Raw genomic sequence first — 27,097 nt, forward strand, 5'->3', positions numbered from 1 at the left:
TGAAAAGATCGCCAGCTTTGCACCTTGCTGCCTGCTGAAACTGGGCAGACTGGGGGCTAGGCAGCATTGCACTTCTCATCAGATTCGCGCCACCTGGCTCAGCCACCCGACGCTGTGAGGAGAGCACCCCGCTTCCTGCTGAAACCCCTCCCCCAGAGCCCATCAAGCCGGATATGTGAAGTAGACGAAGGCCATTTGCTGGCCACTTTCAGGCAATGGTGCATTTCTTCATTCCTCACAAAAGGTGACACCTCCCCAGCATGCACCCAGGGGGTGGGGCCGACGCGGCAGGGGCTGGTTCTTCACTGTTTCCAGATGGCCTTGTGGAGCTAAGACTGAATGTGTTTCAGCATAGATGGCCACCACAAAATTGTACATTGGCTCCCGGCCGGTCTGGGCCAGGGCCAAGGCAGTGGGGACCGTTCCCTCACTGTTTCCAGGATGGCTTTGCGGGCCACATGAAACCACTTCGTGGGCCGCATCCGGCCCCCGGGCCTTGTGTTTGACATGTCTGTCCTAGCTAGATCCCAAGTAGAAGCTCTTGTCATGCTAATCTGCCTACCCATTAAAATCAAGCTGAGGTGGCTTTTTATGTTCCTGTCCATGATGCAGGATCAATTGGTTGGACAAAGAACATTCTTTGTAGACACACCATTGTTTTGGAAAGTGAAATTCTGAAGACCTCATCCTCAATTTCTTTTTGTCAATTTGAGAATATTTTTTAACGTATGAAGCAGGCTTTCAATTTGTCAGGCTGAATGATTTTTAACTAAGACTTTGTTCTGTCTGCCATATGTGTCATACTATTACATTTTGATTTCATCTGTGGTCTAATAATGTGAATTTTAATTATCACCAGCTATCTAGACTTAACACATGAACTTCAGAAAAACAAAATACAAATATTTCAATTATGCTTTATATCATTTCAATATTTAACACTGCAGTTGTTCAGTAACACAGCCAGAGTCTGACTCTGCTTTTGCATAAACATACATATATCTAATATTTATGCAATTGTCAAAAGAAAATAAATATATTTATGGTTGCATATAGTGATCTTTAACTTTTTTCCAAATTTCAAATTGACACTGAATTCATGGGAAGCATTTCAGGGATTGCTCTTTGGAATTATGATAGCTTTATTTACAAATCCAAAGCTGATATTATTTTTGTTTCACCAGTGTACTGAAATAGGACGCATATCCTTACAGTTTCTAGTGAAGAATCTTCATGAATGAGATCCAGGAATCTCTTTGCCTTTATTTTAAAATATCTGGGAAGAGGCTTGTCATTCATTTATTCATTTTGCTCTTAGGGGATTAAAAAAAAATTACCATTCAGCTCAACAGAATATTTTTGGATGAATGAACTATTAACTTCAAACAGTTTATTTTAAGTCTCCAGGAATTTTGAGCTGATGGGGGGAGGGGAATGTCAGAGGAAATCAAAGTACACCTGGGTATGGCTCCATACCTGGACAGAATTTGCCAGGCCTAGCCACACTGGTATGGGCCCTGAAGTGCTTTGTATTCCTAACAAACAAAGATGGTGCCAGGTGAGTTCTCTAGGCTCAGCCCAACCATTTTGCCTCAAAACTCAAAATCTTCCTGCACACACAGTGAGCACCTGCTCCCTGAGGTACTTTGCAGCTTTGGATCCAGACTTGGGGAAAGAGAATTTCATCTCCTATCGTGATGTTCCTATCTCCAGCAAGTGAAAAAAGCTAGCAGCAGAAACCAATTCCTTCCCATTACTGAGCAAGGTAATTCTGGAAATAAAGACATCCCCATTTCTTCTCCTCTGGTTCTTGTTACGTGGATGACAGCATCATCACAAACTCTGAAAGAGACAGGAAAAGTCAGATCAATCATATTTCTGAGGGGTTCTCATCTTCTTAATCAATGTCTTCCTTTCAGAGGGAGACATAAACATACATAGCTTTCTGGTAAGAATGAGGCAAGGGACAAAGTTCAAAAGGGTGAATGGGCCTTAGGAAGAGAGTGTTATAAACCATCATAGTTGCTTCCTAGTCCTTGGGAAAATCACAACAGGCATTACATCACATCAGTGTGATAGCTCCCTCATGTATGGAATGGACTATATTGTGGAAGTGTTAATCTAGTTTCCTGATAAAATTCCCTTTTCCCTACCAAAATTCATCTTGCCCTGACTGTATTTATGATAAGTCCTTAAAACACTTGCATGTTTTAGTGATTACAATATGTTTCAGAGTTACAGTTCTAGTTTATGTTCCATGGAAAAGGTGCTGCTACTTATATACAAACAATGATCAAAGAAGGTAGTCAACCTTATCCAACCATGAATTTTGAAATTGACCCATATTCTCTGATAACTAGTAGTTACAAAATTGACTACAGACCATACAAAGCTTCAGGGGGAAACAATTTCTGCTTCCTTTAAAGAAGTAATGAGTAGCAAAGAATCCTGTTTTCTTAATCTACATTAAATGCATTGAAATGAAAGAGTTCTGGTTCAAACTTGTGCATGTTTTCATGGATAAATTTGAAAACATGATTACTGTATGACTCCTACTGGAACTTACAACTGCAGTGCTATCCATTTCTGGAAAACCTGCAGCTTTTCTAGATTATTTCTTCTATTGGTAGGCATTCTTAAACAACCCAGCCAATGCTGTCCTGCACTATTTGTGATGCACCTATTCGGTATTTTAAAAAAACCAAATCCCTCTGACATAGTGTCTCATTTATAGAAAATAGATCCTGCCTTTCAGAATGCAGTATTTAAGGGGAAAGAAGTTAACAAAACATGTGCTGACTTTTCTCACCATCAAAGTCCACTTTTCCATCTCCATTGAGATCTACATCTTGCAGGATCTCGTCCAACTCCTGGGCATTGAGTTGCTCACCTAAGAGGGCAGTCACAGCCTGGCGCAGTTCAAAACTGCTGATAGCTCCATCTCCATCTGTATCAAACTTGAGAAAGAAGGAATTGCCTGAGAATGGGACTTCTGGTCCTGCATGGTAGTGACTGGTCAGAGGCTTGCGGACCGCCACACCCCCACAGCCAACTTTCATCTTGCCTGGAGACCCTAATAGGTCCAAGCTGCCCCAGAGAGGTGGCGAAGAAAGAAGGGTGCCCAGGTGACTCTGGAATGACGGTGGTCATTCCGTTTGTCTTGGGGAAAGCCTTCTAATATGACAGAGAAAGGCTGTATTTCATCAATCAACCCAAGCTACTTGCAACTGGAGTCCAAAAGAACTAACCAGCACTACAGTAAACAATGTGCTTGAAACTGGGTGAGGAATCTGATTTTCCCTTTTCTATTCTACACTTAATTTCCTGGAAAAGATCCCCAAGAAGTAAAATACCTCCAAAAGTGAAGGAGGGGGACTTCCGCCCCATCCTTATACTAATGGAAGTGGCGAATTAAAATTTCTATGGAGAATCAAAATATATGGTAGTGAAATAAATTTATAAACTTGAAAGCTAAAATTTAACTTTGGGCAAGTTTAAGATTGTTGAATGGTTAAGACTCTCATTTTAAAGACCATTGTTCATATTGAAAACTAAATAGATGCTGACACCTAATGGTGGATGAAGATTATGACAGCTGTGATTTCCATAGAGAACTTGCCAAAACCTGGGAAAAGCTAATCTGTGTTTGTGACCTTCAAAGCTTTAATAATAAAGAACAGCTGTAGCAAAAAAAGACAACAATATGGGCTGCAGACAAAGAGAGAATTATAAACTTTAGAAAAAAAATCTTTTTTGAACTCTTTGGATGATAAATATCTATTTAACCGGGACTCTAAAGCTATTTGCAGATAAGAAGGAAAACTCCAACTTTTGGTCATCATGAATCAGAGACATGTAAACAGAACACACCAAGAAAACATAAATACCTCTCAGGAGGAGATATATAGTATACTGCAATTAATTCAAATAACACAGAGTTCAAAGTACAAAGAAATCAAAAATAACTTTGAAAATACAAATCAATCTATCTCTAAGTTAACTTTACAACAAAAAAAACTGTCAGGAAACAACAACAGAGAAGAAGCAGACAAAACAAATAAATGGACATAAAATTGAAAATAGAGACTCAAAGACGAAACTTAACAAAGCAAGAAAACATGATTTAATCCTAGTGGGAAAAAATTTACAAGAAATGGAAAAAAACAACTCATTCCTTAAGACTACAAAATAAATCTGAGGACAAAAAAAACAGATTGGATAAAATGGAATGTAGAGATGTTGAAAACATCAGAGAGAAAGGAAGTGATAAGAAAAGCAAAGAAGGAGAAAGAGAAAAACATTTTCAAGAAACATGGAAAGGCAAAAGCCTCACATAAAGACACTTTTTTTGGTTTTCCTCTTATACCTACAGCAACAGTCATGAATATATGGAAAAACCTTTTGATTCAGCAAAACACATTGATCAAGAAAGATACTGGTCAAAGGAAAAAGATCAAAGTGAAAATTAAGGAAATAGATGATGGGATCTACCAGAGAGAATATTTAAAAAAGAAACATTTGTTTGAATATGGTTAAAGAACTAGAAAAGATTCTGAATACATATGTCATTCTAAGAGAGATGAATTCCTTAAATAATACTGTATGTTTTCCCCCCTTTTTATTTTATTTCTTGATATAAGTAATATAAAACTGCTGAAATGGCCTAGATGAAGGAAATGTTTTAGATAATTAAATGTGTCTGAATTTAGGGAAATTATAATGTATAAAAAAGAAAAAAATCTTTTGAATAAGAGTTAAAGGATTAGATGACTAGGCACATTAAACGGAATATTTAAAAATTTAATATATATTTTAATCATGGTTAAAAAGAATAAGAAATTTTGGGAATGAATATATATTAGCTTAGGACAGGGGTAGGCAGGCTTAGGAGGAATATATATTTTAAGTAGTATTTTACTTTTTATGTTTCTTTACTTTTGCTCTCTTTTCCTTTTCTTTACTGTTTTTACCTATTCTTTGAGAAATGTAAAAGCTTTGAGATGGTTTATATGGGAAAAATGGATTTAAATCTTTAAATGTAATTAACTGTTGAGAAAATCTTAACCAGATTTTGAACTTTTGAACTTTATGGGAGAAACAAATCTAAATAAGGACTGTAACAGGATATAAGATGAGGATATAACCAGAATGATTAGATAGAAAAGAAATATTATATTGATGTGATCATTATTTCTAGGACTATTGGGAAAAAATCATATATGTAACTGTTATTTATCAAAATAATAAGAATTGCATTATTTCAAGGTTTGCAAAGAAGACATTTTGGGGAAAAGGGGAAAGCAATTAAATGTACTATGTGGATTATGGATTATAGAAACCAATTGTTAATGATTTTTCTTTACCAATGTAAACCCAGCAAACACACTGTTTACCAACTATTAAGTGATTTATGTTTAAAAAAAATCAATAAAATATATGGGGGGGAAAGGAATTGTCTGAGAACGGACTGTATTTACTTCCCACTCAAACATCTGTTGCGGCACCTGCTCTTTGGAACAATATCTCCCTGGCAGGGTTTGGACTGCCTACTCATGTTGAGATGATATTTAAAAACTTGGCGCCTTCCCCAAGCTCTGGGATAGATACTTGTCATGCCCACTGGTGTGTAAGTTTGTCTTGGCTGTGGCATATTTTTCCCTATTATGTCCAAAGTAATATCATTCTATGTATTTCTTTTTCCTATTTTTAAACGTCGTATTGGTTCAATTGTATGCTATCCAGAGTCTGTCCTCAGTAGGGCACTTTTATATTTCTAAGTTATAAATAAATCTTCCTTTCTTTTTTATTCTCCATTCAACCTTCCCATTCCTTTATAAGAAAACTACATCTCTACAGAAATAGAGCACAACAATGATGAAAATTGTCTTGAATGCATTTGGGTCAATATAAAAGGGGGGGGGAGAATGACATTGCCATAGGTATATACTATAGGCCACCCAATCAGACAGAGGAAATAGATGAACTTTTTGCTAGCCAGCTAACTAAGGTATGTAGGAAGCATATCACAATAGTAATGGAGGACTTTAATCAGTGCTTTTTTTCTAAAAAAAAAAAAAAAGTGCTGTAACTCACACATGTCATACAACCTGCCTTGCCTACCCTAAAAGGTGCCAGAACTCCATTCTGGGTGTTCTATGAGAAAAAAAGCCCTGACTTTAATTATCCTGACATCAACTGAGAGAGAAACTCTGTACCAAGTGGAAGATCAAACAGATTTCTGACAAACCTAGCAGACAACTTTGTCTCCCAAAAAGTAGAGAAGGGAACTAGAGGATTAGCCATATTGGATCTAATTCTCACTAACAGAGATGAAATAATAAAAGGTGTTGAAGCCACAGGAACCTTGGGCGGGAGTGTGATCATGGAATATTGGAATTCAGCATTATGGAAGCACAAGCAATAGAACACAGTCAAACTAGAGTCTTGGACTTTAAGAGAGCTAATTTCAATAAACTTAGAGAGGCCTTGGGAAGGATTCCATGAATGAGAATCCTTAAGGGGAAAACAACTCAAGAAGCTTGGGAAATTTTGAAAGGTGAGATAATAAAAACCCAGTCTAGCACAATACCAACAAAGAAGAAAAATAACAGCTCTCAAAAGAAACCAGCATGGCTGCATAAAGAACTCTCTGATAAATTGAAAGATAAAAAGGACAAGTATAAAAAATGGAAAGAGGGGCACATAACTAAGGCAGAATATTAGCAAATAGCCTGAGCCTGCAAAGATGAAGTGAGGAAAGCTAAGGCTCAAAATGAACTAAGCCTTGCCACCAAAGTCAAAAATAACAACAAAAAAAGCTTCTTTCAACATGTAAAAAACAAGAATAAAGTTAAGGAAATGATTAGTCTATTAGTGGGGGAAAGTGGCAAGAAGGTGATAAGCAACAGGAAGAAAGCAGAACTATTTAGCTTGTTTTTTGCATCTGTCTTTACACAAAGGGAAAAAACAGCCCAATCTATCAAAAACAGTACCATAAAAAACAGATTAGAAACACAAGATAGGCAAGAAAATGGTAAATGAGTACCTGTCCAGCCTAGGCGAGTTCAAATCACCAGGACCAGATGGATTACACCCCAAGGTTCTCAAGGAACTGGCAGATGTGATCTCAGAACCACTGAACTATATTTTTCAAAGATCCTGGAGCACTGGGGAACTATCAGAGGACTAGAAAAGAGCTGATGTAGTTCCCATCTTCAAAAAAGGAAAAAAAATGAATCCAGGAAATTACAGACCTATCAGCCTGATTTCAATACCTGGGAAGATTCTGGGAAAGATAATCAGCGAACACCTACAGGCAAACAAAGTCATTACTAAAAGCCAACATGGGTTTGTCAAAAACAGATCATGCCAGACAAATCTTATTGCATTCTTTAACCAAGTGACAAAATTAGTGGATCAGAGGAATGCTGTGGATATAATTTACTTGGACTTCAGTAAGGCATTTGATAAAGTAGATCACAACCTACTACTTGATAAGATAGAAAAATGTGGGTTAGACAGTGTTGCGTCCTTCGCGAAATGGCAAGACACGAGAAGCAGTTGTAGTTCTCAGAAACTTCTTTATTTCCAGTTCAGCTTACAAGTTAGAAGACGGCGACAACGCCCAAAACTCCCAGCCTCTTTTATAGGCCATTCCCGGGTCAATCTGCAACTTTTGGCGCGCCAGCACTTGCGCATGCGCACAAGTACTGGCGACAGCCTGTCTGGTCCCGGGCAGCTTGCACCTGCCCGGGACCGTTTACAATGCCCCGAGCCTGCTTGCACAGGCTCAGGACATAACACCCCTTCCCCCCGGGCTAAAACTATTAATCATGCCATAATAACACATAACCCATTGCGAGTGTAGTGCCATACTACCTAATGCCAGGTATTCCTTTTCCTGCCAACAGCCTTAGTGTTCTGCTTCCTCTGCTAACTCTGTTTTGCCAATAGAGTTACAAAATCCTCTAAATACTTAGGAGATTTCCTGGCTCTCTGTGACCTCCTAACTTCTGGGTACCTGCCAAGTACCCCTTGACTGAGGGGTGATACGTGCCTGTCCCCCCTATTACACCCTGGTGGTTCCCAAGGACTGTGCTCCAATGCCTGGCCTGCTTGCTTGCCCACCGGGCTCGTCAGACCAGGGCTTCTTTCTTTGTTTGACCTGGTTGTCCTGCCTAGCTGCAGGCTCTCTGGCCCCTCTAAGTGACTGACACTGTTGGGCGTTTCTGTAGAACCTCCGAGGTCCGTCCAAGACCTGTCAGGAGGTTGTCTGTCCCCTGATTCCCGTTCTGTACCCGGGCTTGTGGGGTTTTCGGTAGTGTCCCAAAACTCAGTTGTCCCCTGAGTGAAATCAGAGGTGTTGTAGTCGGGATTTGGTTCCTCGACCACCTCCCTGTGTGTTTGCCCCCTTCTAGGCACAGGGGTAGTGTCGGGCCAACTAGAAGGAGTGTGTGCCAGCTCTCTTGCAGGGTATGGTTTGTTGGGATGCTCACGGGTATTCTCCCTGACTGGAGTACTGAGTGATGCGGGTGAGTAGTGATTATGCCCCCGGGGTGACTCCCTGGCTGGAGTAGGCACTGATGCCTGGGTTCTAGTTGAGCTCCATGAATTCCTGTTGGGAGCACTTGCGGAATCTTGAGATGAGCTGTTTGTAGCTTCCTCATTGATAATGGGCAGCAGCCCATGCCCTTCCCTTTGCCCAAAGGGATCCCCCTCCCCCCTGGAAAAGACCCAGGAGTCTCAGCGGGAAGGTCCCGTCTAGGGCGAAGTTGGTCGATGTGTCGACGCAGGACACGACCATTGTCCAGGGACACCTCGTAAGACAGAGGACCTGTGACCCTGGATATAGAAGCGGGGACCCATGTATGACCAGGCCCGTAATTACGAGTCCACACCGGGGCACCCACAAGTAGTTGCCTAGGTGCCCTGGGGTGTGAAACAGAAGGAGGCAGTCTGTCCGGATGCAACCGGTCAAGCTTGGTAGTCAGTTTTCGCCCCCAACGAAGTTCAGCTGGGCTTCTCCCTGTAGAAGTGGACAGTGTGGGTGCGATAAGAAAGGAGGAAGTCAGCCAACCTGTGATGCCAGTCTCCGTAGGTAATTTTCTTCAAGGCGTCCTTGGTGATGCGAACCATGCGTTCAGCCATATCGTTGGTGGACGGGTGGAAAGGTGCAGAGGTGGCATGACGAATCATGTTAGCCTGTAAGAAAGCTTGGAATTCGGAAGACATGAATTGAGGGCCGTTGTCAGACACGAGGACGTCTGGAAGCCCATGCGCAGCAAAAATCCCCCTCAGTACTTGAATAGTCTTTGCAGTGGTGGTGGAAGAGACAGGTACAACCTCAAGCCATTTTGAATGGCTGTCAACTAGGACCAAGAAGAATTGACCCTGAAAGGGCCCAGCGTAGTCAATGTGCACCCTAGACCATGGAGACTATGTTTCCTCCCATCTATGTACAGGAGCTTGGGGCATTTCAGGGCACGAGCGTTGACAAGGGTGGCATGCGTGCACCTTAGCTTCAATGTCTCTATCTAAACCAGGCCACCACAAATGGCTGCGCGCAAGCGCCTTCATGCGTACAATGCCAGGATGACCCTCGTGGAGGGAACCTAAGACCCTAGTCCTCATTGAGGAAGGGATGACAACTCTGCTTCCCCAAAGCAGACAACCCTGGAAGGTGGACAACTCGTTCCTTTTAGGCCAGAAACTCTGAAACTCAGGACCAGGACAGTGCTCTGACCATCCAGACAAAACCCAAGAAAGGACACGTGAAAGTGTGTGATCTGTGCCTGATTCAGCGGCTACATCCCTGGCATTCAAAGGAGACTCAGGCAAGGCTTGAATGGAAAGAAGATTGATAGCTGGTGTGGGGTCAGCTTCTATTACCGGCAGGGGTAATCTACTGAGGCCATCAGCATGGCCCATTTCCTTCCCAGGTTTGCGAAGTAAGGAAAAATCATAGGCAGACAGAAAGATAGACCATCTGAGCATCCTGGGGGAGATGATTTGGGGGGTTTGCTTACGCGTGGTAAACAGTCCCAGCAAAGGCTTATGGTCAGTGAAGACCGTGAAATGCCTGCCATATAAAAAATCATGGAATTTTTTAATTCCAGCAACAACAGCTAAGACCTCCCTGTCTATTTGAGCATAATTACGCTCGGCAGAAGACAATGTTCTGGAGTAATATGCAACAGGAACCTGAGTTCCATCAGAGCGGAGGTGGATTAGTACAGCTCCTACCCCATAAGGAGAAGCATCACAAGCGATGCACACAGGAAGGGATTCATTGAAATGAGCGAGTACACTGTTAGAAATGAGTAAGGCCTTGACCTCATTGAAACTTGCCTCATGTTTTTGTGACCACTGCCACACTGCCTGTTTGTCTAATAGCCTGTGAAGAGGCTCAGCTACACTAGCCTTATGCGGGAGAAAGGAATTGTAGAAACTCAGAAGGCCCAGGAAAGCCTGCAATTCGGCCTTAGACTTTGGCCTAGGAGCCTGCATAATAGCTTTCAGTTTGGATTCAGCAGGGTGAATCCCAATAGCATCAATTTTGAATCCCAGAAAATCAGTAGAAGGCACCCCAATTTTACATTTGTCCTTCTTAAGCTTGAGGCCCGTTTTCCTGAACCTTAACAGGACAGCCCTTAATCTCTCAGCTAAATTGTGTGTAGAATCTCCTGCAATTAAGACATCATCAAAATAGGGGCAAACCCCTGGTATACCCCGTAGTGTGTTTTCCATTACGCTTTGGAAAATTCCAGGAGTGACATTTACTCCAAATTGTAGCCTCTTCATCTTGAAAGCCCCTCTGTGGGTCACAATGGTCTGAGCTACAGCAGCAGCATCATCAACAGGCAGCTGTTGACACGCCTGAGCTAGGTCAAGCTTTGCAAAAACACGCCCCCCCTTGAGGGAGGCCAGAATATGACTGACCACAGGAACAGGATAGGCATGTTGCTGCAATGCCTTATTCAGAGTGCATTTGTAATCAGCACAGATGCGAATGTCCCCATTTGCCTTGAGAGGCGTGACAATGAGGGTTTCCCAGGGACTGGAGTCAACAGGTTCTAGAACTCCTTGCTGAATCAGTTTGTCCAACTCAGTGTCAATTTTACCTTTTAAAGCAAAAGGGACCCTTCTTGCTTTAATCCTAATGGGAGTGACAGTGGGGTCTAGCTTTAGTGACACGGGGGGTCCTTTGTATGTGCCCAGCTGGGGGCTGAAAACATCTGCAAATTCTTTGCAGACTTCTTGTAGGTCGAGTGTTTGCAGACTATTGAGCCCTGTGACGTGTATTCCCAAGGCCTCAAACCAATCGAGTCCTATGAGACTCGTTCGTTCACCCCCTACTACTATTAGATCTAGTGGACCTTCAAAATCCTTATACTGTACGTTAAGGGTGGCCTCCCCCTTAACACACACTCTGGAGTTTTGAAAGTCTGTTAACACAATGTCAGAAGGCCTCAGCTTGGCCTGAGTTCCACTACCGGAACAAATCTTCCTAAACGTTTGCATGCAAATGATCGAAAGTGCAGACCCCATATCCAGTTCCATAGCCAATGGAACCCCTTGTAGCTTCACCTTAAGTGACAGCTTTTTCTTAATGGGCTTGTGTGTGCCTGTCCTATAGATGCTTCTTCGCGAAGCGCAAAGCCCCACCCTGTTTTGGCTGGGGACCCTGGTACCTTTCAGGCGCAATTCTTCCTGAGGTTGTACCTTCCGACGGCCCAGGCACACAGCTGCAATGTGTCCTTGTTTTCCGCATGCCCTGCAGATAGCGGAGCGGAACTTGCAGTCGGTTCTCTTGTGGTGACCTCCACAACCGAGGCACTTGGGGAGAGCTGAAGAGCTTCCTCTCTGTTTTCCTTCCTTCGTGGGGTGGAGACGGTCCACTTCCTCGTCAGGATCCTCCTCAGAGTTCCTTTGGACTTCTTCCTGGTGCACGGATGCAGCATCTGGACTGCTCCTGATCGGCCGCATGTTCTTGATGGCGCCACCCTCTGCTTCTTCTGCGGTGACCTCTCTCAAGGCATCTTGGAATGACAAGTCCTCTTTGGCGAAAAGTCTCTGTTGTAACTCTCTATGCCTTAGTCTGCATACAAATCTATCCCTCAGTCGTTCTTCGAGGTCCTTGAACTCGCAATGTTTGGTGGCTTTCCTCAGCGCGGCGATGTACTCCTTGGCCGATTCTCCGGATCGTTGATCCCTCTGTTCGAAGGTGTGGCGCCACGCGATGACGGACATCTTGGGCTGGAAGTGCTCCTTCAGTAGCTTTTTTAGATCTGCGTAGCTGACAGACTCTAGAGGAACAGGTGCTGCAATGTTCTCAGCGATTTCGAATGCGTCTTGACCGCAAACGCACAGCAGGGTGGCAGCCTTTAAACTATCTTCCCTTACTTGATTTACCTTGAGATAGTTTTCCACCCTGGCTACGTAGGACTCCCACCTCTCTGGATGTGAGACGTCGAATTCCGAAAGCCTTCCAATTTTTGCCATTTTGTAGAAAGGAAGGGTCTATCAGCCAGCCTACCCCCGAATGCACGCTGGATTGGCGGGTAGCTTCCGAGTCAACGCCGTTCCTGCCGCTCAGGACTCACTCGGGTAAGCTTACACCTTCTTTTCATTGATGTAAGGCAATCCCATCCTCGTCGCCAGTGTTGCGTCCTTCGTGAAATGGCAAGACACGAGAAGCAGTTGTAGTTCTCAGAAACTTCTTTATTTCCAGTTCAGCTTACAAGTTAGAAGACGCCGACAACGCCCAAAACTCCCGGCCTCTTTTATAGGCCATTCCCGGGTCAATCTGCAACTTTTGGCACGCCAGCACTTGCGCATGCGCACAAGTACTGGCGACAGCCTGTCTGGTCCCGGGCAGCTTGCACCTGCCCGGGACCGTTTGCAATGCCCCGAGCCTGCTTGCACAGGCTCAGGACATAACAGACAGCATCACCACCAGATGATTCGTAGCTGGCTGACCGGCCATACTCACCGTGTGGTCCTCAATGGAACCACATCTACATGGAGGGAAGTATGTAGTGGGGTGCCCCAAGGCTCTGTTCTAGGCCCAGTGCTCTTCAACATCTTCATCAACGATTTGGACGAGGGGATAGAAGGGGAACTCATCAAATTTGCAGACAACACCAAGCTGGCAGGAATAGCCAACACTCCAGAAGACAGGCTTAAGATACAGGAGGATCTGGACAGACTTGAACACTGGGCGCTATCTAACAAAATGAAATTCAATGGTGAAAAAATTAAGGTTCTACATTTAGGCAAGAAAAATCAAATGTACAAGTATAGTATAGGTCAGTGATGGCGAACCTTTTAGAGACTGAGTGCCCAAAAACTGCCCCAGCCCACCTGCTCCGCCCCACCCACACTCTGCCCCCTGCCCCACCTGCAGGGCTACCTACCACCTCCATGGCCCACCACAGATTGCCCAGATGGCCCAGCAGCGCCATGGGCACATCCTCCATCTGCATCTTGCAGCATCATCTGTGTGTGATGGGGTGCGAGAGTGGAGACTTGTCTCCGCTGCCTGGCTGCCATGTTCTTGGCTGTGCTGTTCTGTGCAGGCCATGCCCGGGGGGTGTGACTCTCCTCCATGGGGGCTGCTGGTGAGGAGGAGTCTGCGGGGGAGGCGGGGCTGGGGCAACAGCACGTGTGCCCACAGAGAGGGCTCTGAGTGCTGCCTCTGGCACATGTGCCATAGGTTCATCACCACTGGTATAGGTGGTACCTTGCTCAATAGTAGTAACTGTGAGAGGGATCTCAGAGTCCTAGTGGACAATCACTTAAATATGAGCCAGCAGTGTGCTGCAGCTGCCAAAAAAGCCAACATTAACTGCATTAACAGAGGGATAGAATCAAGATCACGTGAAGTATTAATACCACTTCACAATGCCTTGGTAAGGCCACACTTGGAATACTGCATCCAGTTTTGGTCACCATGATGTAAAAAAGATGTTGAGACTCTAGAAATAGTACAGAGAAGAGCAACAAAGATGATTAGGGGACTGAAGGCTAAAACATATAAAGAACGGTTGCTGGAATTGGGCATGTCTAATTTAATGATGAGAAGGATAAGGGGGGACATGATAGCAGTGTTCCAATATCTCAGGGGTTTGCCACAAAGAAGAGGGAGTCAAGCTATTCCCCAAAGCACCTGAAGGCAGAACAAGAAGCAATGGATGGAAGCTAATCAAGGAGAGAAGCAACCTAGAACTAAGGAGAAACTTCCTGACAGAACAATTAACCAGTGGAACAACCTGCCTCCAGAAGCGGTGAATGTTCCAACACTGGAAGTTTTTAAGAAGAGACTGGACAGCCATTTGTCTGAAATGGTATAGGGTTTCCTGCCTGAGCAGGGGTTGGACTAGATGATCTCCAAGGTCCCTTCCAACTTTAGTATTATTATTATTACTATTATTATTATTATTATTGATCATCGCACAGTCAGCCAGATGTTCAGACTGGATTTGGCATTTTGTCTACCTATTGAGTCCTTACCCAGGACCTGGGATAGGCAGATGTGGATATTTGATGGTATTACAGATATCGTCGCAGGATGGAAGCAGTTCCTAGTAAGGCCGCCTTTTGCAATTGACTAATAGCGAATTTGTCAATGCCAATGGTGTTCAAGTGGTGCTCCAGTGGTTTTGGGATTGCACCCAAGGAGCCTATTACTATTGGTACTACCCTTGCTTGCTTTTGCCACAGTCTTTCTATTTCTATTTGTAGGTCTTTGTATTTTGTTATCTTCTCCAGTTCTTTCTCTTCTATTCTGCTATCTCCAGGCACTGCCACGTCCACTCTCCAGACTTTTTGTCTTTCTTATCGACAATTGTTAAGTCTGGGGTGTTATGTTGCAGGTGCTTGTCTGTTTGAATTCTGAAGTCCCAGAGCAGTTTAATTTTATCATTTCTATGACTTTCTCTATTTTATGATCCCACCAGTTTTTGCTTACAGGCAAATGATATTTTTTGCAGATCTTCCAATGCACCATTGTTGCTACTTTGTCATGCCGCTGCTTGTAGTCAGTGTGCAATCTTCTTGCAACAGCTTACCAGGTGGTCCACTGTTTCTTCAGCTTCTTTATTATTATTATTATTATTATTATTATTATTATTATTATTATTATTATTATTATTATTATTATCTCCTCTTCCGATTATCCAAATTCTCCAGTCTTAGTTACTTTTTTCAGATTCTCTCTCCTGAATGACAGACAAATAGCATGAGCTTAGATAATTTTTGCATGAGCATAGCACCCGCATGAGAACTCCTTTGCAATATTGAAATTTTGTGTATTCAGGGGCGAGGGGATTTAACTGCAGTGCAGTTTGCCTTCCCACAGGCCTCTACCTCTCATTTCCTCTTTTATTTTTGAAAAACAAATCCCCAAAAGTCATGTTGCACAAAATGGACATTTGCTACCAAATTTTGGGAAATGCAATCTCAAGGTTCCGCAGCCATATTTGGGGTGCAGAGGAGACATGTAGCTGAAGGGCCACTGACCAAGACAGTGGCTATCACGGGTGCAGAATGCCAGTGTATTTAGTGACTATGCCATGGGATTAATGATTATCCTTGGAAGTTTTCAAGTTGACTACTCAATTATTGTTTTGCCACCCACTTTCAATTCCCTTTCCTGCTTGACTTGAGTTTGGCTGAACTCTGTTCTGACAGAAATCAGACTAATTTCCTGATCACAGAAAGAAAATAAAACAATTCGTGAACCATTAGCTTTTCCTTGCCTTGGTTCCTCTGTTTGTCTTACACAAAGACAACACAAGGCTTTTGGAAACTAGTCAGATGTTTGAATGAACTCAGAAGGAACTGCAAGGGAAAATAAAAATAATGCTTAAGGGAATGAAGTCTTTGGACATGACATCATAGAAGGACTAGCCTCCAGGAAAGAAGTATTTTGAAAGGCTTGGAACTATGAATGAGACATTAAAGGGGTGTTTTTCTGAAAAATAGACTTTTTATAGTACAGAAACAAATGAGAGAAGAATCAAAATGACCGGTAGGAAATATGCTTTTGAATATCTATTACTTGTCTCTATGTCTATTCACTTAAATAATTTTTCTTTAAAGAGTCAGAAATACATCAATCACAAATAAATCAATCAGATAAATAAATATTACTCCTGGGTAAAGCAAAAGGCACTGCACTAATATTTTTCAATTTATTAATATTGTTTACTCAGAGCAAGAAATCCATATGGGAGCAGAGAGAGGGGAGAAGGTAAAGCATTTTGCCAAATATAAACTTTAATTCTATAGAGTATGAGAAAAGAATGTAAAGCTAAAATGAGCTTGATAAAGACTGGTGCCATTTACGGATTAGACAAGAACAGTAGCAAACACATAGGATATTTGTACACAGAGTAAGATTACTTCAGGACTTTCAGTTGATCAAAAGAGCATTTGTATTTATTCCCAATTTATTCTTGCTAGCCCTGTAGCTGTCTCTAAGCCAAACACTATCTGAGAGGTGACATTTTGTGTTAATCTTAGTGAACCCTTATGGTTCTGAACTTAGATGGAGGTGGTACAAGAGCCATTTCTCTTTCTGGATTTCCCTCCTCAGAGGAAAACCAAAGGAAGAAATAACCTTACCTCTTCTATGAAGTTGACATTCAGTACCAACTAATTTCAGGCCTCCAGGGTTGAGTAGGCGAAAGGAGGTTGGTGTGTTGGATGATATGCAGAAAGTAAAAATGACATTATATCTTCTTCTGAAAAGGCCTGGAAGGTTGACCTTGTGTCTTCCTTTCCATTGAGAGAAAGAGTCCCCAAATTCCCTTACTTTCAGTCCTTTCAGCATACATTTAGCAGGGTTAGGAAGTGAGACTCCACTGCCTCAGTTGTCTCCTGTCTATCTTTGGTAAGATTATTTGGTAAGTGTCTCTATTTTACATATTTTACATCATTAAATACCGTATATTCCGGCATATAGGGCGACCCGGCGTATAAGACGACCCCCGAGTTCGACGCCGGGTCGCAAGACGATCGACGCCGAGTCGCATGCCTAGAAAGTCGTCTTATACGCCGGAAACTACCGGTATTTCCGGCGTATAAGACGATCGACGCCGAGTCGCCTGCCTAGAAAGTCGTCTTATACGTCAGAAACTACCTTATTTCCGGCGTATAAGACGACTCGGTGTATAAGACGACCCCCGAGTTCGGAAGCTGTTTCAACGCTCTCAAAAATCGTCTTATACACCGGAATATAGGTAATTAAATCGTCATTGTTACTTCTTTCATAGTAATAAATTAGCTGTATGCTGCATTTTCTGGCTAGGGGCAAACATATTTCTAACCAAATCCTCTATTCTTCTTCCATTTTATATATAAAAAAATAGTATCAATAATTATGGAAATATGCATGGGTTTCAGCACAACTTTACATATCCAATTCATAGCTGTGCTGTCATACCTCACGGAAGGCGATCTTCAGCTCCCTCACGCCCACCATATGAGCTGTTTCTTCAAGCAGTTTGGGGCTCATCATCTCTACAAACTCCTCAAAATCTATACGTCCTCCCACTAAGAGGACAGATAACAAGAAACGATTAGTTCAATTGATGGAAGAAGCACTTTTGAATGAGGTAGGAGATGGTGTTATTAGATATATAAACTACCTCTCTTCAAGAGATTTATTTAATTTATTTATTTTACTGATTAGATTTATATGAAACTAAGAGTTCCATATAAATCTAATGTTAGAATAGACCAAAAACATGTCTAATCTAGCATTCTGTTTTCCCACAATGGCCAACTTTCAGAACTCTGTAAGTTCTTACTGTTCCTATAGAGCAGAGGCCCCCAACCTTTTAGGCACCAGGGACCAGTTCTGTGGGGAGAGGTTTTTCCGTGGACTGGAGAGGGCATGGTTTCGTGTGCTGCCTACATCCCATGGATGGGGCTTCACTTGTTTGCATGGCCCAGTTTCTGATGTGCTGCGGCCTGGTGCCAGTCCATGGACCGGGAGTTTGGGACCTCTGTTTTAGAGAAAGAATGAGATTAAACTGCTCTTAGATTTCCTGTTCTCCAACAGTTCATAACTGTTGCTCTAGCATCGGTTCCATAAAATAAGACAAGACATGGGGGAACATGATGATTGAAAGTGTTTCACGGAGATTAGCATTTCTTCAACTTTATTGAAATGGTTTGTGGGTAATTTAAGAAACAATGTAATGAGCTATGAATATAACTCTGAATCTAATTTACATCCTCTAAATAACATTTCATCCCTATGCCTAAATAGTATGCAGTGGTTACTTCAGCTGCCCTGTCAGCACCCCATCCTGTGACTATTATTGACTCTGAGCCTTGGAAACTGGAGAAGCACATAAATATTCAACTCACTGCGCATTTTGATGTGCTGGGAGATCTCCAGCAGCTCCATCTCTGTAGGCATATAGCCCATGGTTCGCATGCAATCACCCAGATCTTTGTAGGTGAGATAGCCATCCTCATCCGTGTCAAATTCCTTGAAAGCATCTAGCAGCTCTGCCAGGAAAGGTGAAAAAAATCAACCAAACAAACAAACTTTGCAGACATGAAGCAAAGATTCCTTGACTTTTCTTCCCCCATTGGGGACTCAGGGAAAGGCCCATGGCCCTGGAAGGCAAGCACACCCTTGGGCTCTCTTACAGCCATGGTCATTCAGAGGTTGCCAGGAACTGGACAGGCTGGCTTTAAGCTAACAAGCACGAGTAATCTTTGTAGAGATGTGTTGCCCAGATAGCATATCTGTCATAATCATTCTGATAAATAAAATTGCCACGTTGGCTAATTTGTAACCATCATGACCATTTACAGTTTGCAGGAGAGAAAGTTTACTACCTTAATAAACTCCTATACATAAACAATTATTATTATCACAGATTTGACTTTCTGTACTTTCTTTTCTTCTAATACAAATCTTTACAATCTTTCCTCCTTAAAGAACAAAAAAGGGAAAAAAATTAAAAAGAGGAAGGCAAATATGCTCTTAGGATAACATTTATTGATATGCAGGTAGTCCTCGACTTACAACAATTTGTTTAGTGATCATTCAAAGTTACAACAACACTGAAAAAAGTGATTTATGACTGGTTTTCATGCTTATGATTATTGCAGCATCTCCATGGTTACATGATCAAAATTTGGGCACTTGACTGGCATGTATTTATGACGGTTACATTGTCCCAGGATCATGAGATTATCATTTAGAACTTTCTCAGCTGGCTTCTGACAAAGTCAGTCACAAAGTGAAGTCAGATTCACTTAACAACAGTGATTCACTTAATAACTATGGTAAAAAGGTTGCAAAATGGAGCGCAACTCATTTAACAACTAATTTGCTTAGAAAGAAATTTTTCGATCCATCGTGGTCGTTAGCCGAGCACTACGTGTAAACAATTTTTTTTGTTTTGAATTTTTTCCCCCTTTTTTGCAAGAAACTTATCTCACTACAGGTCTGGAAACTTCTTGATGATTTATGCGTTTTGCTTAATTGATGGCAATTCATAATTAGCTCCAATAAATGACAATGGTTAAACTGAGTCTAACTCATATCTTTACTTGTCCCTGAAGAACTGTTCGTCCTCTATTAGTCACTCCCTTCCTTAAAAAAAATGTCTGTAATATTCTTAACAAACTAATTTTTTTATTAAATCACAAACTAGAATATTCTTTAGTCTGTGAAACTATTTGAAATTATAAATAATCAACTAAATTAAATTAAATTATTTAAGTCTCTGAAAACAATAAACATTAAAAAAATTAAGTCTCCTCAAAATTTGACACTGAAAAAGAACTAAATTTAAGTAAGTGGAGGCTGGGAACTGGGTAAATCAGTAAAAATCCTTTTATTGATCAGCAGTGAAATAGTGAGGACTGCATCTTCCCCTCATGGCCAAAATCTTAAGATCCTAAATCCATGTTCCTAAAACATTGCCAACTTACCATCCAGTTCCAACGGGGAAAGCTCTCTTTCCTAGCATAAAAAAGGAAGAGAAAAAGGAGGAAATGTTTACTATAGATATCTCATCTTTTCTTCAAAAACTAAAGGCGATATAATAGCAGATCTCACTTTACCACCTGAAAACCAGAGGATCCCATGTACAGAATATAGGGGAATGTATAAAAGAAGGGAGGGAAAATTCATAAGTAACATTTATTATAATTTCAGCTATATAAAGATCTAACTTGCTGAAGAAGCCCTATTAGCAAAAAAGAATTTGCCAAGAGACACGTTGTTCCCTGAAAAAGCCTCCTTTGTGCCTATGGAAATATTGAAGGTGTTCAGATTCCATCAGGATGCCAGAATCTCCCAGACTGAAGCTGATTTAGTTAATCCTTCTTACTGCTTTCACTGCAGGAATATCTCAAAAAGTTCTACAAAGCTAGAAAGCACATTAAAAGGGGAAAAACATCTGGCTGTCTCTGAAATTTGTACCATTACAAAAAAAGTTATCTTTGTAATGTTTAATATAATCTGCATAAGATGAAACAAAGTCCCAAGTGAACAGAAGTTTTCAGAAAGCAAATGAATAAATGTTAGTGAGGAACGCTATGAGGAAAATATCCAGAACTGGGCTATTGAAAAACAAGAGGGATTTTCAACATGTGCAGAAAGTTCTAAAGTTTATTGAAATCCAAGTCTCATTAGACAAAAGCACAAAGTAGAGCAACCCCCCCCCAAAAAAAAGACTATTCAGACTATTCAGAGGATTGTTTTTTAAAAAGGAGAAGAAAAAGATATATACAAATTTTAGTTGTGGCCATTGTTTGCTTTACTATTAAAGTCATATTTTCTCCACAAGTATCCTCAAAAGTCCCATCTCTGATTGACAGGGGGAAAGCTTGGATAAAGTGTTGAGGACGTTAAAACACACACACCCTCCCAAATACCAACATACTTCCAACCCAGTGAGAAATCCCTTCTCAAATTAATCTGCTGAAAATTGGATTAAATCAGGGGTGTCAAACTCAATTTCATTGAGGGCTGCATCAGCATTGCGGTTGCCCTCAGGGGGCCAGGTGGGTGTGGATGAAGTGGGTATGGCCTACTGGGTAGGTGTGGCCAGCTCTACATCGTTCGCGTCAAGGGTGCCTGTGGGGGCCTGGGCAGGAGTGGGATAGATCTGGCAGAATGGGGTTGGACCGGGGCAAGTGTCAAGGCATGGTCCACTGAAGGAGCCTCACTGTTCCTCTCAGGCCATGCAGGGGGAGCTATGGAGCTAAGACTGAACATGTTTCAGCATAGATGGCCACCACAAAATTGTACATTGGCTCCCAGCTGGCCTGGGCCAGGGCCAAGGCAGAGGGGGCCGTTCCCTCACTGTTTCCAGGATGGCTTCGCGGGCCACATGAAATCACTTCGCGGGCCGCATCTGGCTCCCGGGCCTTGTGTTTGACATGTCTGGATTAAATGGATTGGAGATCAAGCTCACTTCTGCAGGTTTTAATTTAGACATGCTGTATCTGGGTCACAGGAGTCCTCACAACCATTAGAACTACGGGTAGATCAGCGTTTCTCAACCTTGACAATTTTAAGGCATGTGGACTTCAACTCCCAGAATTCCACAGCCAGCAATGCTGGCTGTGGAATTCTGGGAGTTGAAGTCCACATGCCTTAAAATTGTCAAGGTTGAGAACCACTGGGGTAGATGGTCCCAAAGAAATACAGCAAACTCTAACTCTTGGTTGCCATCTAGTGGTTGCTCATATCGTGGTAGCCCAGATGTACGCCTACTTTAATTCACCATTCCAGGTGAACCATTCCAGGAGGCTACGCGTAAAGATTTTATTCATAACAGAAGCTGCTCATTCATCCTCTCTTGAAGTAGAGACTGCCTGAAGTACTTCCAAATAAAAGGACATCTTGGAAATCACTAGACTGCATTTTCCTATATCTTCTCTACCTACTGGTCAAGCTAATGCAATTTTCTGGGCTTCTAACAAGGCAGCAGATATGGGCTATCTTTATTAGCAGTGGAGAGTTGATCATCTGTGTTCAGTGGGTCATGCCTCTGTTCTTTAGCACATAAGTGGGTGCAACCCTTTCCCTACGTAATTTCTGTCTGTTCTGGTTCCTCAAGTCTGTGACTACTTGTTGCCTGTTCACTGAAGCTTTGCTTATAGTATCATGCATCAATCAATTACTGATCAGTATGCAACAGAAGAGAAAGTAAAACTGGGGAGTATTAGTGGGGTAACTATATTGTAACTTTAAACATTAATTAAACTGTAAATTATCTCAAATCTTATAAGAGTTGTGAATATGCATGCATAGGTGGTGGCCCAACTCCTTTGTTCTCTGATATCTTACTCAGCATGCACTCTGGTTAGCTACATAGAGAGCAGGCAAGTAGGCTCTCTGCTTTTAACCTAGATTAAACCTATTAGAATGGCAGACTTGCCAGTGTAGATCGTGATCATCCAACACCAAAGTTGTGTTAGATCAAATAGTATATCCCAATATTGCCCAGTTTGGCTGGCAGTTGCTCACCAGGTCCCATTAGGTAGATCTTTCACATTGCCATTCCTGAACCTAGAGTCTGCAGGCTGCGTGCAAATTAAGGCTTTGTCACAGCTCTACAGTCCCATGGCCTCCAGTGCTTGCTGGTTTAAAAAATTGTTTGCTGGTTTAAAAACCAGTGCTTGCTGGTTTAAAAAATTGCTTTGTAGGAAATACACTCATTTTTCAGCAGCAAGAGAACGCTTTGGAAAATGAAGAGGCTAAGTTTTTCAAATCCAGTGAAAGCTTCCTTAGTTACAAAAAAAACATGTTCTTTCAAATTACTACTATTCAAAGTACAAGTCAGATTCCACTGAAGTAATTATCCATCTCCACTTCTTGACCTGCCATTTCGGCATATTTTTGCCCATGGGAATGCAGTTGTGGGAAGCTTTATATCAGAATATAAAGTATTTAAAAAGTATAAAAATAAAGTATTTTCTTACCAGGGTTGAAGCTAAGGTGAAACCAACCCAGCAGATTGGTAGCAAAATCAAGCAGTGTCTAAGAAATAAGCTAACACTTGCAATATTAGAAACCAAAATGTCCACCATCCACCATCCCTGTAGCAGGGTGGAAATCCATTTACATTTAACTAACATTTACTTCTGGCATTGACATTTCAAAAGTGAGGAACTTTTACTCACTCCTCAAGAGACAAATCTGTTGCAACTTCTGTTTTAATGTTACTTTTGAATTATAATCTCAATTCAGAGATGAAAGTAATTCTTCCTTCAGGAACTTACTATTTCCAGGCTCTCCATATTTATTTTTCATTGCCCAATTTCATCACTAGCTTTCCTTCAGGCCATAAGGGACTCTGGTTGGAAAATATAGGTTTTCTTGAATTTTTCTTTTTAATGGTTCTTATTGAAGTTTTTCAACAGAATTAAAAACAATACAAATTTTGAATTAAAGAAGAATAAAGTAACAAGTAGTATAATAAGTGAAAATGAAAAAAGAAAATGAAAACATTCTAAAGTAGCCTTCAATCTTCTTGACAGCAGTTATAATTTATATTTCAGTAACATTTATATTTAATATTTTAATCTCTAATTCCAAAGTTACATCATATATTGTATGTATTTGAACCCAGAAATTTCTGGCTTTTTACAACTCTGCCAGGCATGATAAAATGAACTTTCATGTTATCCACATTTCCATCAACATAATTTTGAAGTACGTATATATGTTCTGGACAATTTTTCTGGAGCCACACCAACAGTACATCATTTTACATTTTTTCCCTTGTGTGTGTGTGTTTAGTGGTTATTTTGACAAACTTCAAACATTCCTAATTTCTTGGGTCTAGGTAAAGTCATTCTAGCTACTATTCATCATCAAAGCATGAAATCTGCTATTAAAAGGAGGATATAATGTTGTTTGCCCTCCTTATTTCCCTCCCTCTATACCTCCAGTGCCAGAGTAATATCTTAGAGGGTCTCACATGGCTTGCATATTAAACATTTTGCAGTAAACAACAGTCTTGGATGCCAAGGCACTTCAGTGCAATTTTCCAGGATTCTAGTGACATTAGTGATGAGGATAGTGTGACCCCCTCCCCGTTTGCCATTCCCTGTGACCTACACCAGAAACCCATGGTTGTTTTAAATCTCAGTAGGCTAAATGGATGGCCATGGAATAACTCAGTAAATACGGATAAGGAGACTTTAATGACATTTAAATTTACTTCCCATTCCTCCTTTCACTTTTACTACATGTGTAAGAAGGGGAATCCTGGCAACCAGGATCTTCTCCATCCCAGATGCCAAGAGAAAGCCTGGCATGGTTTCCATCTACCCCCCACTGCTATATTGTCATCTTGGCATATTCCATCTCCAGAATGGGCATGGCTGAAAGTGAGCAACTGGGGGAAGGACTGGGGGCATCATGGAAGTGAAACCCTCTTCCCTAGTGACTGCAGCAACAATAGAGGAGGAACAACATCAAGACAATAGTGATAAAGAGGTAATAAAATCAGTGGTTAATGGATATGGCTGGGTGAAACAGGACCTGAGTCTAAAAACTGTTGATAGGTCAGAAATGTAGAGGGCCTCCATGCCAACGATCTGTCAGCCAGGCAGCTTGACAAGTGGCTTAACCGGCTGATCCTGGTACTACCTGCCTATGCTCACCCAGCCCTACCTCTTTGCATGTTAAGATAGAGTCATTAGTGTTGTTTTTCCTGCCAGCACAGAATGCTTGGTAAGAAGAACAAAGATAAGAGACTCCAGCAATTCCTCTCCTTAAGTTATCCTGCACTGCAGTCTGCAAGGAGAGCCCCAGTGTTTGGCCTTTTTCCTGTAACAGAATAAAAATTAAGCCAACATGCTTTTCTGCCAGCCCATGGACTGAAGAACGGCCCGCTAAGACAACTGTGGAGCTTGTCCTTCAATGGCATTTTTTCAGCTGTTGAGGAGGGCCGATGTATTAAAGCTTGCAGAAACTTGACTGATCAATTTTACCAGTCCTACGCCCTGAGGTCCCACCCAACAGGCCCTTGACCTTCCTATTTGTGGCACGCAGCCTCCCACAGAGCCTGCTGGGGTCTTTGGAAAATTGCCTGCTCCTGCTCTGCAGCCACTCACTCACCTTGCCAAAGAGCCTGTTGAGGAAAGGGGAATAGGCCTTGGTGGCAGCTGCATGAGGGTCATCTTGATGCTTCTTGCTGTGCTTGGTCTGAGGACCCGGCTGTGAGCTTTGCTCAGGGGCAGGGCTTTCAGTGTTGCTGTCCTTGGACTCACTGTCATGCCTGGAAGGCTGCTTTCCTTCTTCCACTTTGCCCTCAGGTAGGCCCTCCGTCTCCACTGGCTTCTTGTGTGGCATGGGACAGGTGCGTTTCTCTGAGATAGGCAACCCTGTATGAAGCCTCTGAGTATGAAAGCCAAGGTAATCTTCTTAGATTTCACCCCCAGGAAGGAGCAGATAGAAAGCTAATAAGAGGGGATTATTATGGTAATTTCAGGGCAGGCTTTAAAGCTGTTCTGGCTATAGGTTCTTCCAGGGTTAGAAGGAAAGAGTTCTAGAGTTCCCATGTGGGATGGGCCTAGGCAGGTAGGAGTGTGAGCATGTCTGCTCAACTATACTCCAATTGAGAAAAAAACATGTTTACCCCCATCTTATTGTTGAGGAAAAACACAAAGTAGTACTACTACAGGGTTGGGATCTATGCCTGGAGAATCTTTATTTTTTTTTTAAATTCCAGACAACCACTTTTCCTTGGAACTAGCTACCAGAGAACCAGTAGGAGCTGTGGGCAGGATAATCACTTCAATCTCTTTCTGCCTACTCCCTGTAACTGCTCACCCTTCCCTGGTAATTGTGCATAAGATTAAAACCAGAATTCTCCTGAAAATAACCCACTTTCCCGGAGGGAACTCTAGATATTCTCATTAAAAGTGATACCTTCTACCATTGTTTTGAGTTTATCTATGATTCTCCATCACTGAAAAGACAGCGTTGAATGTATCTTTAAAAGGGGGGTGTACACTTTTTAGGTTGAGACTGCATTTATTAAACATAATCATTAAGGGCTGAATGTTGGCTTAGACAGGATCCTGAACTGATAGTGCTGGAGCTAAAATGTAATGGGTGTATCCTCTTCTCCCAATCTCCAACAGCAAGCTACAGGAAGAAGCAAAACTCTAACATTTGACAAAAGAGATCTAATCTTATATTTTAAACTTAGTGAACCTTGGCTTATCTTAAAAACCTAAGAAGGTCGGATCTGCATAGCACTTGCACCAGACACCTCTAGGTAGTTTGAGGCTTATAGCCGAGACCCTATACTAAGGTTTTGTCAGTCTCTCTATTATCTATCCATCTATGCCAGAAAGAAATACAAAGGGGTACTGGAAAAAATCACTTCTATAATGTTGCCAATAAAATCACACGATTGTGTGCATGATGTTACTAACCATGACTCAAAACAGACTTTGCCTTTAATGTGACTTTTTACTTAGGGAAATAATACAAAATGGCTTGATAATGCTTTTAGTACAAACCATGTTGCTTCCTCTTCTCCCCATGCCCATTCTGCATACAGGACTATCTGTTTTGGCTGCTACTGCTTTTCCTATCTCAAGCTTTGCAGCTACCTAATCCATCCATCGTTCTCTGAAGCCCTCCTCTTCTAGAGTCTTCCTAATGACTCCAGCCTCCCATATCCCAGCCATGCAACACCGTTTTCCCATTGATTCTTCCATATCTCAAGTCACCCTGAGCTGCTTTTCATGGTTCTGGTTCCCCATTCTCCTTTCAGATTGGGAAAGAAGTTGTTGCTTCCACCTATTTTAGTAAACAAATAAATCTGCATTATTTTTTTTAATCAGCAGAGGGCACTACATCACTGAGCAGTACCATCTGTTATTTAAGAAAAAAAAAACACATGTTTGATTTATTTTTGTCATTAGTAATGGTTATATAAATGTTTGTTTCAATTCCAAGCAGATGCATTGGAGGACATGGGAATGCATACATAGCATCTGTCTGCAACTCTTTAAAGCAGCTGTGTCTTTTCCTAGGTTCAGGACAACTGGATACAACAGCCCTACAATGCTGGGGGAAAACACAGTTGCA

General features: G+C 41.9%; 1 protein-coding gene across 1 annotated transcript; it reads right to left on the minus strand.

The window, feature by feature from the left end:
• Nucleotides 1-901: 901 nt before the first annotated feature.
• Nucleotides 902-25,494, minus strand: CABP4 (calcium binding protein 4). The gene is made up of 6 exons (XM_039341021.1): nt 25,112-25,494; nt 19,963-19,993; nt 18,379-18,522; nt 17,447-17,556; nt 2,810-2,957; nt 902-1,842 (listed from the first exon to the last, which is right to left on the minus strand). Exons 1-6 carry the CDS (start codon nt 25,343-25,345, stop codon nt 1,814-1,816), a joined length of 696 nt encoding a protein of 231 aa, XP_039196955.1. The 5' UTR covers nt 25,346-25,494; the 3' UTR covers nt 902-1,813.
• Between the last annotated feature and the right edge of the window lie 1,603 nt (nt 25,495-27,097).

Source organism: Crotalus tigris, unplaced genomic scaffold (assembly GCF_016545835.1).
Source record: "Crotalus tigris isolate CLP2741 ecotype Arizona unplaced genomic scaffold, ASM1654583v1 scf7180000017764.6130737, whole genome shotgun sequence".
Lineage (NCBI taxonomy): Eukaryota > Metazoa > Chordata > Lepidosauria > Squamata > Viperidae > Crotalus > Crotalus tigris.